The 19,072-nt window shown below is 38.7% G+C and overlaps 1 protein-coding gene across 4 annotated transcripts in view; it reads left to right on the forward strand.

Moving 5' to 3' along the window:
* Positions 1-18,597, forward strand: part of Acbd5 (acyl-CoA binding domain containing 5) — a 32,996-nt gene extending 14,399 nt beyond the window's left edge. For all 4 annotated transcript variants that reach the window (XM_041641555.1, XM_041641553.1, XM_041641554.1 and 1 more), the window contains 8 exons: positions 821-955; positions 3,165-3,362; positions 4,077-4,183; positions 7,981-8,206; positions 12,659-12,858; positions 13,156-13,200; positions 13,695-13,804; positions 16,707-18,597. In XM_041641555.1, coding sequence (XP_041497489.1) covers positions 821-955; positions 3,165-3,362; positions 4,077-4,183; positions 7,981-8,206; positions 12,659-12,858; positions 13,156-13,200; positions 13,695-13,804; positions 16,707-16,719 — 1,034 coding nt within the window. In that variant the 3' untranslated portion in view covers positions 16,720-18,597. The remainder of the gene's footprint in view (positions 1-820; positions 956-3,164; positions 3,363-4,076; positions 4,184-7,980; positions 8,207-12,658; positions 12,859-13,155; positions 13,201-13,694; positions 13,805-16,706) is intronic.
* Positions 18,598-19,072: the final 475 nt, after the last annotated feature.

The raw sequence follows: 19,072 nt of genomic DNA on the forward strand, positions 1-19,072 counted from the left end.
GTTGGGAGCAGAGGCAGGAAGCTTGTTGCAGGATTGAGTCCAGTCTGGTCTACATAGTGAGTTCTAAGCCAGCCAGGGCTGTAGTGTGAGGTTTTATCTCAACAATTAAAATGGAGTCCAACTATATTATCAGGGAGACCAGGGAGACTATTGGTAGGACTAAAATATCATATTGATGCTTTTGGCAGGCTAGCAAATTGTTTTTCATTTACTAAGTATGAAGGTCATTTATATTCAACTTTATTTTTTTGATTGATATTAACTTCAAAATTAGTTCTCACTTGGCTGCAGAAAGGATAGGTAAGACAGCATTATCATTTTTGTTGTAAACTGGTAATTGAAGTAATTTGTATAGCTATAAATGTGTAGAGTAAAAGAATAACATTACATTTATATATTTGTTTGTTTGTTTTTCAAGACCGGCTGTTCTGGAACTCTGTAGACCAGGCTGGCCTCAAACTTGCCTCCTGCCTCTGCCTCCTGAGTGCTGGGATTAAAGGCGTGTGCTGCCATCATCCAATTTATATTTTTAATATATATATACTTTTAATATATATGTGTGTGTGTGTGTGTGTGTGTGTGTGTGTGTGTGTGTATTTTGCCTGTGTGCCTGTAAGTGGAGCTAAAGTCTAGACAGTTGTAAGCCACCACCTAGTGCTAAAATGCACCTAGGTCCCTCGGAAGAGCAGCGGTGCTCTTAACCTCTGACTCATCTCTCTAGCTTCCATTGTTAGTATTGTGATTTAAAAAAATGGTTTATTGTTTAGTGAATTTTGTTTTGCAAATTCCAACATTAAGAATTTTTCATTTCATGATTTAGATCTTGGTAATGTTCTGATCTCTTCAAATGCCAAAGCTGTTAATGGTAAAACTGAGAGCAGTGATAGTGGAGCTGAGTCTGAGGAAGAAGAGGCCCAAGAAGAGTTAAAAGGAGCAGAGCAGAGTGATAGCAATGGTAAGTCTGGAGTAACTGGTTAATACAGTTAATAATCTCGTACCAGGTAAGATAAAAGGACGTAACATTTGGGTTTTTTTTTTTGTATATTATTAATGCATGTGATGGCATTTGGAGTATTTTCAGTGAATCAAAATGCTCTTCTATGGAATATACAGGCAGCCAGCCTTATTAATTAATGAAATAAGGGCTAGAGGAACGGCTCAGTGGTTAAGAGCACTAGTTGCTCTTCCAGAGGACCCAGGTTCAATTCCCAGCACCCATATGACAGCTCACAACTGTTTAATTCCAGTGAATCTGGCACCTTTATACCACATGCACATAAAATAAAGTTAAATATTTAAAAAAAATTAATGAAATAGGTGTTAATTGAGGGTAGACAAGAGTAGGCTATTCTCCCAAAGCATAAAATGATGTATTGTGTAATGTAAAGGGGTATTTACTTTTATTATGCATATGGGTATTTTGTCTGCATGCATGTCTGTGCACCATGTGCATGCTGTGTCCTCAGAGGTCAGAGAAGGCATCAGATTTTTGGAACTAGAATTATACATAGTTGTAAGGTGCCATGTGGGTCAGCCAGTGCTCTTAACTGCTGAGCCATCTCTCCATCTCTGTATTGTGTAATTTTTTAATTTTAATTTTTGGGAAACAATGCTTCACTTATCCCTGACTGGCCTTGCATATGCTCTGTAGCTGAGGATGACCTGAACTTCTCATGCTCCTGCTGGGTTATAGGTGACTGCTACCATGCTCAGTTGATGCATTGTCATTAAGGCCAGGGCTTCATTAGTGTTATGCTAGTACTCTACCAACGGATCTATATCCCTAGCCCATGTATATATTATTTTAAGGTGTTATTTTTAGCATAGATATATGCATATACACTGTTTTTTTTAGCATTTTATCAAAATTAAATGGACTATAGAGAATAGAATACAGGCATAACCTAAGGCCTGGCATATGTAGGCAAGCATTCTACCCTTGAGCTATGCACTCAGCTCTTAGTATTTTGAGATTGAGTTTTACTATGTAGCCCAGGGAGACCTCATATTTAACAATCCTGATTTTTTCTCTTGTGTGTTGGGATCACCCCAGGTGTAAATTTTGATGGTGGAATATTGGAATCATGGGGTACCACATTCTGTGTTAGCAGAAGAACAAGCACTGTGAAGGAAAGAGATACTTACTGAAACTGCACAGCTTTATTTATTGATTATGTATATAGTGTTCTATCTGCCTGTGTGCCTGCAGGCCAGAAGAGCCAGATCTCATTACAGATGGTTATGAGCTACCATGTGGTTTCTGGGAATTGAACTCAGGATCTCTGGAAGAGCAGCCAGTGCTCTTGACTGCTGAGCCATCTGTCCAGCCCCCCACAGTCTGTTTCTTATGGATCAGTTTAACAGTCTGGTAATCTTCATTTCTTTGTTTCTAGAGCAATTTGTCTGAGGTAATGAAAAACATTAGGACATTATTCTAGGAACTGGATAGGTGGCTCAGCAGTTAGGAGCACTGACTGCTTTTTTAGAGGACCTGGGTTCAGTTCCCAGCATGCACAGGGTATCAGATGCTCTGGAGCTGAAGCTGTAGGCAGTTGTGAACCTGACATGGGTGCTGGGGACAGAACTTGAATCCTCTGGAAAACCAGGAAGTGCTCTTAACTGCTGGGCCATCTCTGCAGCCCAAGATGACGATGATAGTGATGCATTTTAAAGTCTTTTCATAAGAGTCATGGAGAATGGGGGTTTTTTCTTTTTTTGGGGAGGGTGGTTTCGAGACAAGGTTTCTCTGCAGCTTTGGAGCCTATCCTGGAACTTGCTCTGTAGAACAGGCTGGCCTTGAACTCACAGAGATCTGCCTGCCTCTGCTGGGAGTAAAGGCATGTGCCACCACCTTGTGGAGAGAATGGGAGCATTTTGACAATTTAACATGAATTTTGGGTGAGCTTTGGCATGTAATAATAGGACCCCTTTTGAGGAACCACCCATTTCTCCCATCCAAATAGGAAGCCCTTCAAAAAAGATTGTGGTAATTTGGGAATTGACTATAGATTCTAGAACATCTGTGTATCGCTAGCCTGGTACTCTCTACTCTCTATCTAGACCTCAGATTCACAGAGAGTGCTGAGTGCTAGGATTAAAGACTGAGTCACCATGCCTGGTTACGAGGTACTTTATGCATCTCACCTTTTTTTTTTCCATACAAGATAAGAAAATGATGAAGAAATCACCAGATAAGAATTTGGAAATCATTGTTACCAATGGCTATAAGGATAGCTTTGTGCAGGATACACACAATGATCTTCATACCGATTCTTCCCCAAATGTCAGAAACAATGAAGAAGCAAAGCCTGTAGATCAGAGCTTGGAGCAAACTGAAAACACTGTTGTCTATGTCCACCAAGGTATTGTTCTCAGATATTCCTTTGCCTAATCGTTTTCTTATACCTAAAATCCTCTTCTAACAATTCTAGGGTGTTGAAAACTTACAGTAAACTGTTTAGAAATGTCTTCTTAGGGTTGTTAATGCTGCTATAAGGGTTTGTTACTTTGAAACAGAGAATTAGAGCCAGAATGCTTTCTTATATTTGATTCTTTTTTTTTTGTTCATAGTGTGTAGTTGTGTGTGTATTATGTTAAGTCTTTGGAGGGTATATGGAGGGTAGAGAATAACTAGATAGAGTTGACTCTGTTTTTCCATCTTTGGGATTTTGAACTCAGATGGTCAGATTTGGCAGTAAGCTCCTCTATTTTACCAGCTGTGGTGTGTTTTATCAGGACCCACCTGTGTAGACCTGGTGGCCTAGAACTGCTAGTGGTTCTCCTGCCTTTACTTCCTAAGTCTAGCTGTTTATATATACATAACACACATATATGTACACACTATATATATATATCATGACCTGGAGCCAGGTGTGGTGGAATACCTGTAATCTCAGCACTTTAGAAGCTGAGGCAGGAACACTGTGGATTTGAGGGTAACCTATGATGACTTGGTAAGACAGACTTCTTTGCCAGAATGAGTATAATAGAGGACTGATGAGTTGTGAAATATAGAATGAAATGTTTTTATTGTCCTAGAGTATAAATACACTGTCTGGACATTTGTTTCTATTTAGATACAAATGATGATCACAGTGAGGACGCTTCAGGAATTCATCATTTGACAAGTGACTCAGACAGTGAAGTGTACTGTGATTCTATGGAGCAATTTGGACAAGAAGAGGTAAAGATGACATTTTACAACTGACAAATTTTCAAAATGATATATCCAGTATGCAGAATACAATATGACATTCATACAATCATGCCATAATGAAACCATTATTTTCTACACTAAGGAGACTAACAAAACCCAAAAAAAACAAAAACCAAACCCAACCAAACAAACAAAAAATCCCCAAAATACCAATGCATAACCTCTTTAGTAGCTAATAAACTTGTTCATTAATTTGGAATGAACCTGCTGTAGGGCAAAGTGCTTCCCCAGAACCTGTGTAAGCTAGAGGACATGTGTAACCTAGTGCCCCTTTAGTGAGATGGGAGCTGGTGACAGGAGAATCCCCAGGAGCTCACAGGCCAGCTAGGCTGCTGTATGTAGTGACGGATGACAGATGACCCAGGTTCAGGTGGGAAGCCAGCGCAGACATCTGAGGTGTTGATGTTTAAATACCTCATGTGTGCTGTGACACTGACGAAATACAGCCACGAACACACTGGAGAATACACACACGTCACACACTTTAAAAATATCCTGAAAATGTTTAAACATTTATAGTGTATGTGTGTGTGTGTAAATTAAAGTGTATAATGATTATAGTAAATTATAAAGTGTATGATAATAATAGCTGAGGCTGGCTTTGTGGGTAAGATCACTTGTTCCACAAGTTTGAGAGGAAGGAGAAGGACTTGAGTTTGAAATCTCAATGTCCCTATCAGAAGTCATGTGTGGAGGACAGCATGGTGGCACACACCTTTAATCCTAGCACTCAAGAAACAGGCAGGCTGATTTCTGTGAGTTCAGTTCAGCCATGGTTATACTGTAGGAACCTGTTTCAAAGACAAAATAAGCTGTGTGACTCTGTGTGCATACTCCTCAGTATTGTGTGGAACAGAAGAGAGGAGGATTCCTAGGGTTTTCTTGTTGTCAGCTCTAGGTTCAGTGAGAGATGTGTACCAGGGAATAAGGTGGAGAGCGGCAATGGTAGAGTAGGCTGCTGGTGACCCTCTGCTCTCTGCGTGTTCATGCCGGGGAGCACATGACGGGGAGCACTGATGCATGGCCATAGCCAACACACGTGCTTTCACACACACACCAAAAGAGAATTAGTTTTAATATAATACTACAATAGCAGAATTAGAATAAAATTATTTTATAAAGATACTATATTAGAATACCAATATAGACAGTAGACAACTATTACAGTAATACAGCATTCCATTTTAAGTTATCTTATGTGTATTTTATAAATAATGTGTCATAGGTAGAATGGAGGTGCAGAGGGTAAACTGTTTATTCTGCTGTCCTTGCTGAAACATTGATTAGCGAAGAAAACTGAATAATCTTCAGCATAAATTAGTTCTTCATATTGACTATACTCCAGTCAGTTAAAACTTTTGGTTCAAGGGCTGGAGAGCTGCTGGTTCAGCAGTTAAGAGCGTATACTCTGTCCTTCCTTTTTTTTTTTTCTTCTGAGACAGGGTTTCTCTGTGTCCTGGATCTAGCTCTTACAGACCAGGCTAGCCTTGAACTCACAGAGATCCTCCTGCCTCTGCCTCCCAAATGCTGGGATTAAAGGTGTGCACTGCCACCCTCTTAAGAGTGCTCTTGTGAGGACCCAAGTTTGATTCCTAGCACCACATCAAGACAGGTCACAACTGCCTGTGAATCCTACCCTGGAGATCTGATGCCCTCTTCTTACCCACAAGGGCATCGCTCTCATTTACAAAAACCTCCATACAAACCCACATACAAGATGCACACCTATCTACATAGTTAAAAATAAAAATAAAGCCTTTAAACTAGGAAGTGGTGCTTTTAATCCCAGCAGAGGCAGGTGGATCTCTGTGAGTTCAAGGCCAACCTGATCTCCAGAGGTAGTGCCAGGACAGACTCCAAAGCTACAGAAAAACCCTGTTTCGAAAAACCAAAAAAAAAAAAAAACAAAAAAAAAAAACCAAAACTTTTAAAACAAAAACCTACTTAAAATAATCTTCAGATTTCAGTCAAGATTCAGTATTGGAAGAAGAACAAATTACACATAGGTCTGTGATTGTGTGTAGTGGCCTACAGCATTTGGGAGTAGAGGCAATTATATCCCCAAGTTTACTGGAAAGTTCCAGGCCAGCTAAGGGTACATAGTAAGATGCGGTTCCCTCAGGGAAAGAAAGAAACAAAAAACCCCAAAAAACTCAACAAAGGAACAAAAAGGAAGTTGGTTATTAGCACCTTTTTTCTTTTTCTCTTTAAGGCAAAATTGTACTAAATAGCCCTGGTGGGCTCATAACTCCATGTGTACACAAGGCTGGTGTTGATGGAGATCTGCCTGCCTGTCTTCCTCTAGTGCCTCCCTCGTGCACTACTGGACAGTTCATTTCAATCACCTTTTCTTGGTGATCCAGGAATTTAGTATTTTTCAGTAGTACAGCTTTGGCGATTCTTTGGGTTCAGGCAGTACTGAAGGTTGATAACTATTAAAGTAATAAATTCACTGTTTTCTTTCTTTTGAATTGTAACTGCCATACTCTTTGCCTAGTGTGATGGCTAGTTTTATGTTAATTTGACACAAACTAGAGTCATTTGGGAAAGGGGACCCTCGGTTGAGACAGTGTTCCTACCAAAATAGCCTGTGAGCTATTTTCTTCATTATACTTGATGTGCTGGGCCCAGATTACTGTGGACAGAGCCACCACTTGGCCCATGGCCTTGGATGATATAAAAAAACAGGCTTAGCAAGCTGTGAAGAACAAGCCAGTATAAGCAGCACTTCTTTATGAGTTCTTGCCTTGTCCTGACTTCCCTTAGCAATGACTTATATGCATATGGTGAAATAAACCCTTTTATTCCCAAGTTGCTTTTGGTCATGGTGTTTTTAGCACACCAGAAAAACCCTAACTGAGACACCTATGGCTTCAGTTTTTACTTACCTGTATCTGAACCATTATCTTTCTTTTGTTATCCTACAGCCTTATCTATCTCCTGTATTTATTTTAGTATGTCACCAAACTGTCTAGTCATTAGAAATTTCCTTTCTCTTGCTCTATGTGCTCAGTTTTTTAAGACCAGTACTATTCTGTTGTAAGTTCTCAAACATCTTCCATCCCAACTACACTGATGGTTCATTGTCATTATGAAACCTTTGATATGACTTATATTCATTTGTTCTTTTTTGATTTTGTTTTGACTCAGGGGCTGGCTGTAACTTTGGCTGGTTCCAGAGCTCACTATGTAGAACAGGTTATCCTGCAATGCACAGAGATCCGCCTGCCTCTGCTTCTGAGTGCGGGATTAAAGGCGGGCGCCACCATGCTTGGCCCATACTCCATTTGTCCTCAGTTGAATGTCCATCATCATTTTTTGATTGACTTCTGTAGTATCTGCCACATGCTGTTTTTCATAAATCTTATTAGACAATCCTTCAATAATCTCTTAGGACTCCCTTACTAAGGTTATGAGCCAGGGTCCTTTTTCCTTATAGTTGTCTAGAGTTAAGTATAGTAACTAAGGTGAACATTTCTTTATATCTTGGGTGACTGGGTGACTCTTGGGAACCCTTACATTTTGCTCATAGAGAAAATCATGCCTACTCAATTACTTCTTGTATATGGGAAACTGAGTTCAAGTTGAAGGATATTTTAAAGAAAGGAATATTTCCAGCAGGAACATGAGAGGACCCTTTTAGAAAACAGTATTTTTATTACCATAAAAACTTTTGCTATATCAGTTAAATTTATAACTTGTAACTATTGTTTTAAATTTGTAAGTCTTTAGACAACTTTATGTCAAACAATGGACACTTTCAGTATTACTTAGGTGGTGATCCCAGTCAGCACTTGGAACATTCTGGGTTTTGTGAAGATGCTCAAATCTCTCCTGGAAATGGCAGCATTGGGAAAATACGGATGGTAGCAATTGAGGGGAAAGGTGAAGTAAAGCACGGAGGAGAAGATGGCAGAAGCAGTGGAGCTCCACACCGAGAGAAGAGAGGGGGAGAAAGCGAGGACTTCTCTAGTGTTCGAAGAGGGAGAGGTGTGTACTCCTCCTTTACTGATTCATGTGATTTCTGAGACAGTCTCATTATCTAGATCTGGCTGGACTGGAACTTGTGATCCTTCTACCTCTGATTGCCAAGCGTTGGTGTGGTAGTGCCCAACTTAATTTTTTTTTAATCTTTTGTGCAGTATTTTCTAAAATAACATGCTGTGTGTGTGTGTGTGTGTGTGTGTGTGTGTATGTATGTGTGTACATTCTACATATAATGGCATGCATGTGAAAATCAGGACACGCAGGTCTGGCAACACATGTCTTTACTTGCTGAGCCACCTTGGCAGCCCATGATACAGTATGTCTAAGGAACCACGTTTATGCCCTCTGAACCATCACTGCTCTAACTCTGCTGCTACTTTGAGTCCCAGTGTAAGGCAGTCTGAATTATTTATCTTTTCCTTACTTGACTTGAAGGAGATCATTTAAAGCCGACAAATCAATAACAGCTAAGGAACAATGAACACTAAAAATACCGACAGTAGTGATGTGGGCTGGTGAGATGGTCTGCAGGTTAAGTGTGCTGCCAAACCTGAGAACTGGGTGTGATCCCTGGGTGGAAGCAGATATAACTTGATTTTCACTAGTTGTCCTCTGACCTCCAGTGCACACCTTGGCGTGAGCATGCCCTCCACCGGGACACACAAAAAAAATGTAACAATAATAAAAAATAGTGATGTGATTAGGGAGTAGACTAGATATGAGTGTGGAAAAAGTAAATATATTTGTTATAGTTATTTCTGGTAAGAAATAAAGATACTATGAAAAGCATGAGAGAATGAATGTAGAGAGCCAGTTGGTGATGGTGCAGACCTTTATTCCCTCCTCTCCGGAGTCAGAGGCAGGTGGAACTCTGAGTTTGAGGCCAGCCTGGTCTACAGAGCGAGTTCTCTGTCTTGACAAACAAACAAAATTAATGTAGAACAGGAAGTGTGGCTCAGTCATAGCTGTGTTTGGTCCCCACCATTGAATGAGAAAGGAAAGGGAAAAGGATTGAGAAATAACCATTTGGACAGAGTATGGATATTTTCAGTTTTCAATAGGATTATGTCCCAATACAACCTTTATAAATTGTGAATATTAAGCTGAATATGCATATAGCCTAACTGCCTTAATTATACTTGGAACACTTGCATTGGCTTGCTCTTAGGCAAAATCATCTCACACAAAGCCCATTCAAAAAATATACTATACTTCAGGGGCTGGAGAGATGGATGAGATGGAGAGATGGTAGTTAAGAGTATCTGTTGCTCTTGTAAAGGACCTGGGTTCAGTTCCCAGCATCCATATCAGAGGGCTCACAACTGCCTGTAACTTTCGTCCCAGGAATCGAGCACCCTGTCTCTTTGGGCACCTGCTTGCATGTGGTGCACAGACATAAACATTCTCTTTCTTTCTCACTCTCTCACACACAGATAAATCTTAAAAAAATACTGTAATTCAGGTGAAAAACTCAGTTGTTATATAGGTATACTTTTGTACCATTTAATGTTGAAAAATTGTAGGTAGAATCTTTGCATTCAGTGGAAACATTAGTACACTGAATGCACAAAAGTAGAAAGGAAAACCAATAAGGGATTGGATTGGATTTCCTAATACTCAGTTCATTGAATTTACATAGGTCTTGCTCTTTTCTTATTATAAATAGAACTGCATCTAGAGCACAAATTAACTCAAATTTCACACTTGATCTCCTTATACTTCTGGCCAAGAGGATTAGAAAGGTAAGAAGGAAAAAACTCTTGACTTCTGTTATGAAGGAAGATCTGTAACACTCCATTTCTGCAAGAATACACAGGAATAAAAATTGTTCGCTGTGCTGAGGATGTAGTTAAGGGTCGAGTACTTGTCTCGTACATGTGAGGACATAGGCTCAAGCCCCAGCAACACACACACGCATACACACACACACACACACTCACGGGGGTAGTGGAGGGAGAGAACAAACACAAGAAAAACAATAAAAAACCTCTTGTTAGCCTTCTGAAAAATAAGTTGGCAATACTAAGAACCTTTACAAATCTTTTGATCCAATAATTATTATTATTGGAATCTGTACTAAAGGAGGTGTGATGGTTAATATTTGTTGTTAACTTGGAAGGATTTTGAGTCACCTAGGAGACAAGCCTCTTGGTGTGAGTGATGTCTAGATGGGGTTAGTTAGGTAGGAAGACTTTCCTGAACTGGGGTTCTAGATTAAATACAAAGGGGAAATTGAGCTGAGCACCCGTGTTCATCGTGCTCTGTTTCCTATTTGAGACCAATGTGATCAGTAGCCCCACGCTCCTGCTGCCATACCATTCCTGCCGTGATGGAATTGACCTTGACTGGAAGCCAAAACCAAACCTTCCTTTCTGAGGTTGCTTTGCTCAGGCACTTTGCTGCAGCAACCAGGAAAGTTACCAACACAGGAGACAACAAAAATTTAGAGATGAATACATTCATTGCAACATTATTTGCATTAGCAAAAATTTGGTTTTGAAGCCTGAGAGATGGTAAAATCACTTGCTACAACATACACTTGATGACCTGAATTCAATTCCTTAGACCCCACAGAGAAAACTGATCCTGAAAGTTGTCTTATGACTTTCACACATGCACCATGGCATGCACACATCCATACATATCTTTCAGTCATATACATACACGCAGGAATAATTGAAAATTTTAAAAATAATTGTGGGCTTTTTCTTTTTGAGACAGGGTTTTCTTATAGAACCCTGCTATTCTGGAACTTTCTATTTCGACCAGACTGGCCTTGAACTTACAGGGATCATCTGCCTACATTTGCCTCCCAAATGCTGGAATTAAAGGAGTGTACTACCATGCCCAGCCTTGAAGTAATTGTTTTTTGTCATTTTTGAGACAGAGTCTCATTTATCCTAGGCTAGCCTTGAACTCTTTCTGTAGCCCAAGCTGATTATGAACTTCTGCTTCTCCTGCATCTACCTCCCAAGTGCTAGGATTACAAGCACGTGCCACCATGCCTGGTTTTTATATTAGCAGAAATTCATAATCACTTTAGTCAGATGTGTAGAATGGTTGGTTAGTTTCTTCATGCTTCATATTAAGGGATTTATGAAAGCATGTAAGTGTTCTTGGAATAAGAGTCAATGATGGAGAGAAATGTTTGTAATATGATTTAAAGATAGCACATAATTATGAGGTTAAGCCAGTTTTTAAATCTGTGCATATAAAAAGGAATAAATGGCAATATAGAAAAATCTTAGTAGTTAGATATTTAATATGTATAAGAAGTATGCAGTTTACAATTAGAAAACTCTTTTATGAGCTTAAAAGGGTTTTAATTTTTTTTAAATATTTATTTATTTATTATATATACAATATTCTGTCTCTGTGTAAGCCTGCAGGCCAGAAGGGGCACCAGACTCCATTACAGATGGTTGTGAGCCACCATGTGGTTGCTGGGAATTGAACTCAGGACCTTTGGAAGAGCAGGCAATGCTCTTAACCTCTGAGCCATCTCTCCAGCCCAGGGTTTTAATTTTTAAACCAAGAAGAAATTTTTGTTCTTTAATGTAAATTTTAATAGTTTAAAACAAGTTACGTTTTTAGAAGCAGTTTTAATTACCTTTACAGTAAAGAGGGTTTAAATTTTTTTTTAAAGATTTATTTATTATATATAGTGTTCTGCCTGCATATGTGTGCCTGCAGGCCAGAAGAGGGCGCCAGATCTCATTACAGATGGTTGTGAGTTACCATGTGGTTGCTGGGAATTGAACTCAGGACCTCTGGAAGTGCTCTTAACCCCTGAGCCATCTCTCCAGCCCCCTGGTTTAAATTTTTATACAAAGATTTATTTTATTGTATGAATGTTTGCTGGCCTGTCTGTATGTGCCCCACGGGCATGTCTTGTGCCTGTCGAGTTCAGAAGGTAGTGTCGGATCCCTTGGAGTGGAGTTACCATGCAGGTGCTGGGAACCAAACCCAGGTCCTCTATAAGAGCAACAAGTTATAGATCAGCTGAGCTGTCTCGCCAGCCCCAGTAGAGTTTTTAAACATGTACTCTGATCATGAATCTTCCTTATGAATTGTATAAACATTGTCATACACTGGTAATAATGTACACTCTTCCCCTAATATAGAATAGATTCCATTAATGTTTTTTTGTTTGTTTGTTTTTCTAGACAGGGTTTCTTTGTAACTTTGGAACCTGTCCTGGAACATACTCTGTAGACCAGGCTGGCCTCGAACTCATAGAGATCCACCTGTCTCCCAAGTACTGGGATTGAAGGTGTAAAGGTGTGCACCCCTTCCCCTGGCTCCTAATGGTTTATTTTAGGTGCTTCCTGGTTGCTTTTACTTTTCTTTGTTTATTTATGTATCAAGGAATTATGAAGGAAAATGAATAGTACACTATTTCTATTTAAAAAAGAACCCCTTATTGATAGGTAACTTACTTTATTCTCTTAATAGGGCATAGAATTCCACATTTGAGTGAAGGAACCCAGGGTCGGCAAGTAGGAAGTGGAGGTGATGGAGAACGCTGGGGCTCAGACCGAGGGTCCAGAGGCAGCCTCAATGAGCAGATTGCTCTTGTGCTCATTAGATTACAAGAGGACATGCAGAATGTCCTTCAGAGACTTCATAAACTGGAAACACTAACTGCTTCACAGGTAAGCTACTAGTCTGTTGTTATCTTCTGCTAAGCAGGGTAGAATCTGTATTGATAATATTTGCATAAATACCAGGTGTGTGGGGGTGTGATGACATGGGTGACTCATACCTGTAATCCCAATAATAGGAAGGTGGAGGCAAGAAGGATCAGAAGTTCAAGTTCAACTACATTGGGAGTTGTAGGGCCAACTTGGGCTAGGGCTAGAGACCCTTTCTCAAAATAGAAATGAAAAACCCCCAAAATTACACACTTTTTTCTTTCATTCAAAGTTGTTACTTTTCATTTGTATTTAAAGGCGAAATTATCATTGCAGACAAGTAATCAGCCCTCCTCTTCACAGGTAAGAATTTTAAGTAAATTATAATACATTTACAGTTTTTGAGCTACTTAATGTGAAATCTACCTTTCAGAGCTTTGAAGCTAAAACTGTGTGTTGGGCTGTGTCCCTTTGGTCTTTGGACACTCTTTTCCTTGAGAGTGCTTTTTTTAAAAAAGTTGGATATGTTTATTTAAGTCTTAGAAGTCTGCTTACTGAGCATAGAATATTCTGTCAGAGGAAAGATTATTATTAGTTTTAATATTTATGAATTATGTATTAAGAAAGCTGGTCTGTGGTGTCTCATGCCTTTAAACCCAGCACTCAGGAGGCAGAGGCAGGAGGATCTCTGTGAGTTCGAGGCCAGCCTGGTCTACAGAGTGAGTTCCAAGACAGCCAGGGCTGTTACACAGAGAAAACCTGCCTTGAAAAACAAAACAACAAAACAAAACAAATGTCTTCAAGTTTCTCCATGCAGTACTTAAGAGATAAATGACAAGCTTATTTTGTTTTCACAGAAACCATCTTGGTGGCCCTTTGAGATGTCTCCTGGTGCATTAACTTTTGCTATTATATGGCCTTTTATTGCCCAGTGGTTGGTGCATTTATATTATCAAAGAAGGAGAAGGTAGTATTATAGTTCTATAATTGAAATGGTTCATGGACTCTTATAATTTGTAGTAGATACAAGGAGATAGGTCTGCTTTATAGATGCATTGTCATTCTGAACATCCAGGGACTAAAACTACCTTGGCAAATGTTTCTGTGGATTTCTGTGTACTTGTATACAGAATATGTGATGGATTTGTACACCTTTAATTTATGTACATGACAGTGACTATATGCTTTGTAAGATTTATGGCTAATGAAACATGATGCTCTTAAAGACCATTTATTTCTAAACAGCGTTAATAGAATTTCAGAAGCAGCAGCCAGTGTCTTGGTAGCACTTGCCCCTTCAAAACTGTGTATAAGTATGCTCTTTGCAGATACAGACCTTAGTTTAAATCACTTCCACCATAGTTACAAATTTTAGGTGCGTTTCAACTCCCTTTTATTTTTTATTATTTGTATTTTATTTGGGTATATTAGGTGTAGAACCCAGGGCCTCTTACTAGGCAAACAGTCTACCACTGTTCCAGCCCCCAAACTTCTTTTCATGTTTATTTTGTAGAAAGCCTGTGGTTAGGGCTTTGCAGACAGCTTAGTTGCACAGCAAGCACGAGGGACCTGAGTTGGATTTTCAGAACTACCAGACAGAGCGGGGCATGGCTGTGCAAGTGTGAAGGATCACTGCTGAGGAGGCTGGTCCAGGGTGATAAAATGGTGGTTCTTGACCTTCCTAGGGCTGAGGCCCTTTCAATACAGTTCCTCCTGCTGTGATGAACCTCAACTATAAAATTACTTTTATTGCTACTTCCTAACTATAATTTTGTTGCTGTTATGAAACATAATGTAAATATTTGTGTTTTCCAGTGGTCTTAGGCAACCCTCATGAAAGGGTCATTTGACCTTGTAAGGGATTTGGCCCACAGGTTGAGGACCATTGCTCTAAAACATGAATAGCTTCTAAAGCAATGTTCTTAACCTGTCACAGCATTAGGAAAGTTGAGAATCACTACTCTGAGGACTGACACCTGATGTTGACTTATGGCTTCTTCTGTGCATCTATTACATACACATGCACCACATACATGTGAATACGTACACACATATATACACAAAATATATAAAATGAAGGTAGTTGAGAAATTTGGCATAGAATAATAATTATTTACTTATTTTTTAATTTAAGATTGAAACAGCTTATTCAGCTTATTCATCATGAAAGGTTAAAAAAAACAAATGATATATCCAAGCATTAGAATCTCAGCACTTGTGGAATAGAAGCAAGAGGAGCAGGAGTTCCAGGCTAGCCAGTTACATAGTGAAACTGTCTTACAAAAACAAAAAAGGAAGAATTTTTTTCTTTTTTGAGACAGGGTTTCTTTGTGTTGTGTAGCCCTGGCTGTCCTGGAACTAAGTTTGTAGATCAGGTTAGCCTCGAAGTCAGACATCCACCTGCCTCTGCCTCTCGAGTGCTGGGACTAAAGGGGTGGGCCACCACTGCCCGGTCTAGAAAAATTGTTTTAGCAGTTATAGAAAATTGGATGGGGGGTGCTAGAGAGATGGCTCAGCAGTTAAGAGCACTGGATGCTCTTTCAGAGGACCAGATTCAATTCCCAGCACCCACATGGCAGCTTACAACTGTCTGTAACTACAAGATCTGACACCCTCACACAGACAGACATGCAGGCAAAAACGCCATTAAAAAAATATTAAGGAAATTTGGATTTTTTTTTTAAGTTTCTTTTTCTTGTTTGTTCTTTGAGCTTGTGTTTCAGACTTTGCTCAGGCTGGCTTGAGCTCAGGCCGGTGTCGAACTTGCAGTGGTACCCGGCCTCCCAAGTGCTGGGGTTATAGGTTTGTGCCATCACACCCCTTTGAAAATTGAACTGCTTTTGTAAAATTACTTCAGGAATTCATTTACTTTAGTACTTCATTGCTGCCAGACATCTAGTAAAGGAGGTTCACTATTTCTTCTAAGTATCCCTTTTTGTTGTTCAGAGATGGAAAAACAATAAATTTTCTGCTTTATTGTTGAGTTTTTCACTGTTAAGTGATCTTTCCAATTGCAAATTCTTCAGAACAGCGTGTTTTAGTGAGACAGGTTTAAACATAGTTTGGTTGTGTATGTGGCTGATAGTACTGGGTTGGAGGTAGAACCAGGTAGATTAGATATCTTAATTTTAATCCGGCAATTTTTCTAATTCTATTTGTTTATTTGGTTTTTCAAGACAGGGTTTCTCAGTGTTACAGCCCTAGCTGCCCTGGAACTAGCTCTATAGACCAGGCTGGCCTTGAACTCATGGAGATCCCATAGATCTGCCTCCCGAGTGCTGGGATTAATGGCATGTTCAACCACTGCCGGCCTAATTTTTATTTTATTGAAAATAGATTGTTTTTTCATATAATATATCCTGATTATAATTTTCCTTTCTTCTATTCCTCTCAGTACTTTCCCTCTTCCTTTCCCCTCTAGATATATTTTCTTTCTGTCTGTCATTAGAAAACAACAGGGCTTCTGAGAGAACACAGCCAAATATGACAAAATAAGATATATAATTTTATGAAAATGAAAATATGAATTAATCCCCCCAACTATTAAATGTATAGTATCAAGTTAGAAAAGTATGAAAATTAGAAGGTAAAATGAGAGATATAAAATGAAAATTATTTATTAAAAACTGCTTGCACGCTCTTATATAATAGCTTGGTATACTAGCACATGAAAGTAGTCCCCAGCACTAGCAGTAAATGAACCAATACACAGAAAACTGTCTGATAATTTTGGCACCCGTGGTTCTATCTTTCCTGCCAAGTAGTTTTATCTTGAGTTTGAATGCTGTGTGCTCACAAAATCTTTTTGGTATGAATGTGCTTGATATTCATTTATACTTACATGATTGGTTTTTACTTTCTTTTTAAAGAAAACTAAACTGAAGAAAATGGCATTTTACTCAAGAAGATTGGCCCTGGATGACCTAAGAAATGAAATGGATTGTGGATTTCACAAGAAAATCTCAGTTTGTGATGATTATATTTCTTTTCTCCGATAGTTTGTTTATATACATATGTATTCTTTGCACTACACAAATGGTAACATTTTAAGGACTAATATTGCTGATACTTGAACAATCAATCTCAACTAGGTTTTAAGTAGCATATGTAGACTTACTCTTTTTGAGCTTGACGGACATTAATTTATTATAGTTTAGTAACATGTTTACCTGATTTTTTCTCATAAGAAATATAAGCTGCTTTTCTAAGGCACTGTTATGATTATAAGATTTATAATATTTACTTTTCTAAATTAAACACAAGAAAGAATACAACACAAGTGGATTTAAATGAGGTCAAATCAATTTTGTATCAGCCACTGAACTGTCCACAGGTAGCCGCAAACTGATGGAAGAGTCCTCTGCATTCTTTGTGGTCTGCCCAGTTCAGAAAATCCTTGTCCTTTGTACTGTGGCCATTGTCTCAGAACTGAGTTGCTGAACAGACTTAACTTGATGAGGGGATGAAGAATAGGCCCAATGGATGTGGAAAAGTATATTCCAGGCTGACACAGAGAAGTCATCAGATTTTTAATTCAATCATACGCACTTAATCTTTTTTTTTTTTTTTTTGGTGAGGATATCCAATGTCTGCTTCATAGGGTGCTTTGCAATAAAATGAAAACTTATTTATACTGTTTTTACTAAGGAGCAAACGCATGAAAATCTTTTTTTTTTTTTTCAAGTGGTAAACTCCAGTCTGGATTCTTAACCTCTTAGTGCCTCAGGTTTTCCTTTGGGGTGCACATCACAAGGTATTAGAAGGACTAAATATACACGCCATCTTTGTCCACATAATTAAGGGATGCCTGACTAATGAAACCTAAGTTTCTTCTGTCCTTTAGATCAAAATGAAGGACGACCGAAAATAATCCTTTTTGTGTATTTCCCAAAACCTGTGCTTTGAAGATGTAATTTACAAACTTTATAGCAAATTCTCCCTTCCTTTTTTTCCTTTTGAGACAGTCTCAGTAGCTCTTGCTCAACACTGGTTCACACTGTAGCTAAAGATGACCTGGAACACCTGATGTTCCTGTCTCCACTTTTCTCCAGTTTCTGGGACCACAGGCATGCACCACCTGACTAGCTTTGTATAGTAAAAAAATTAATGCATTCTTGATATGGGATGTTGGGGGGATTAGCATTAGGTATTGGACATTTTCAGTAAGAGCAGAAGAATCCTTCTCTAGTGTATAGGGTTGTTCTTTGAAGAAAAAAGTATGAAAACATTATTTGCTTGTCCCAGATTTCAATTTTTTTTTTGTTCTTAAATTGTGTACCACATCTTGGTTGGAAGGAACTACTAGTATTTGCTTAAGATATGAAACAAACAGACCCAAATCTACCTTCTACTTATTTAGAAGGAAAAAAAGGAAATAACTGAGTTATCATAGGTAAAGTATGGATCAAGAGTTTATTTTTTTTAAATTAGACAAGTTGGTATCATAAAATGATGGCTTTTTTCTTATATAAATAAAATGCAAATAAAGGCTGTAACAAGTTGTGATTCATTGCAAGTAGTCAAGGTAACGAACTCCTAAGGGCAACCATTTGTATCATAGATCGGAATCACTTTATAGCTTGAAAAGCACTTTGCACACAGTCCTTGTATATAATTGATGTAATTATAGGATATAATGGTAATGCTTTAAAACATAAACCTTATTTTAAAAATTGACAGCTATGGTATTTTTTTAATGATCAGCTTTTCTGTTTATTGTAAAACTAAGTTAAAAATAAAAGGTTAATGAGAAATGAACTATTTTCTTATTACTGGTTAACTGTATTGATTGTGTGCAGAACTGAAGGGAGAGCAAATAGTAGTTGCTATGAAGTAATCCTGAGTAACAGGCAGGAGATAGCAGCTCTCCACAGCACAAGCATGTGAGGTCCCCATCAGTTCCCAGAACCATGCAGAGAAGAAATTCACGAGACTAAATAAAGCCATATTATGTGTAATTTGATAAAAATTTCAGAAGTGAATGCAGTTTAACTCACTTGTCATGTGAGGATACTAGTCATAGTTTAAAAAGAGGTCGGGTTTTACTCTGTAGCTGAGATTGGCCTCAGCCTGGAGGCAGTCCTCTTGCTGCTGCCGACAAAGGACACAGAAAAGTCATTTTAATTTTCATAGATATGAAGCTTGGGATGTAAAGGTGTAATGTTTGTTTTGATTCCTCTGGTGTTCTGGCTCACAGTAGCCGTGTCTCCAGTGAAGGAGAATTTATACCTACTTG

Source organism: Microtus oregoni, unplaced genomic scaffold (genome assembly GCF_018167655.1).
Source record: "Microtus oregoni isolate MIOR12 unplaced genomic scaffold, Mior012 000070F_ref0000104, whole genome shotgun sequence".
NCBI lineage: Eukaryota > Metazoa > Chordata > Mammalia > Rodentia > Cricetidae > Microtus > Microtus oregoni.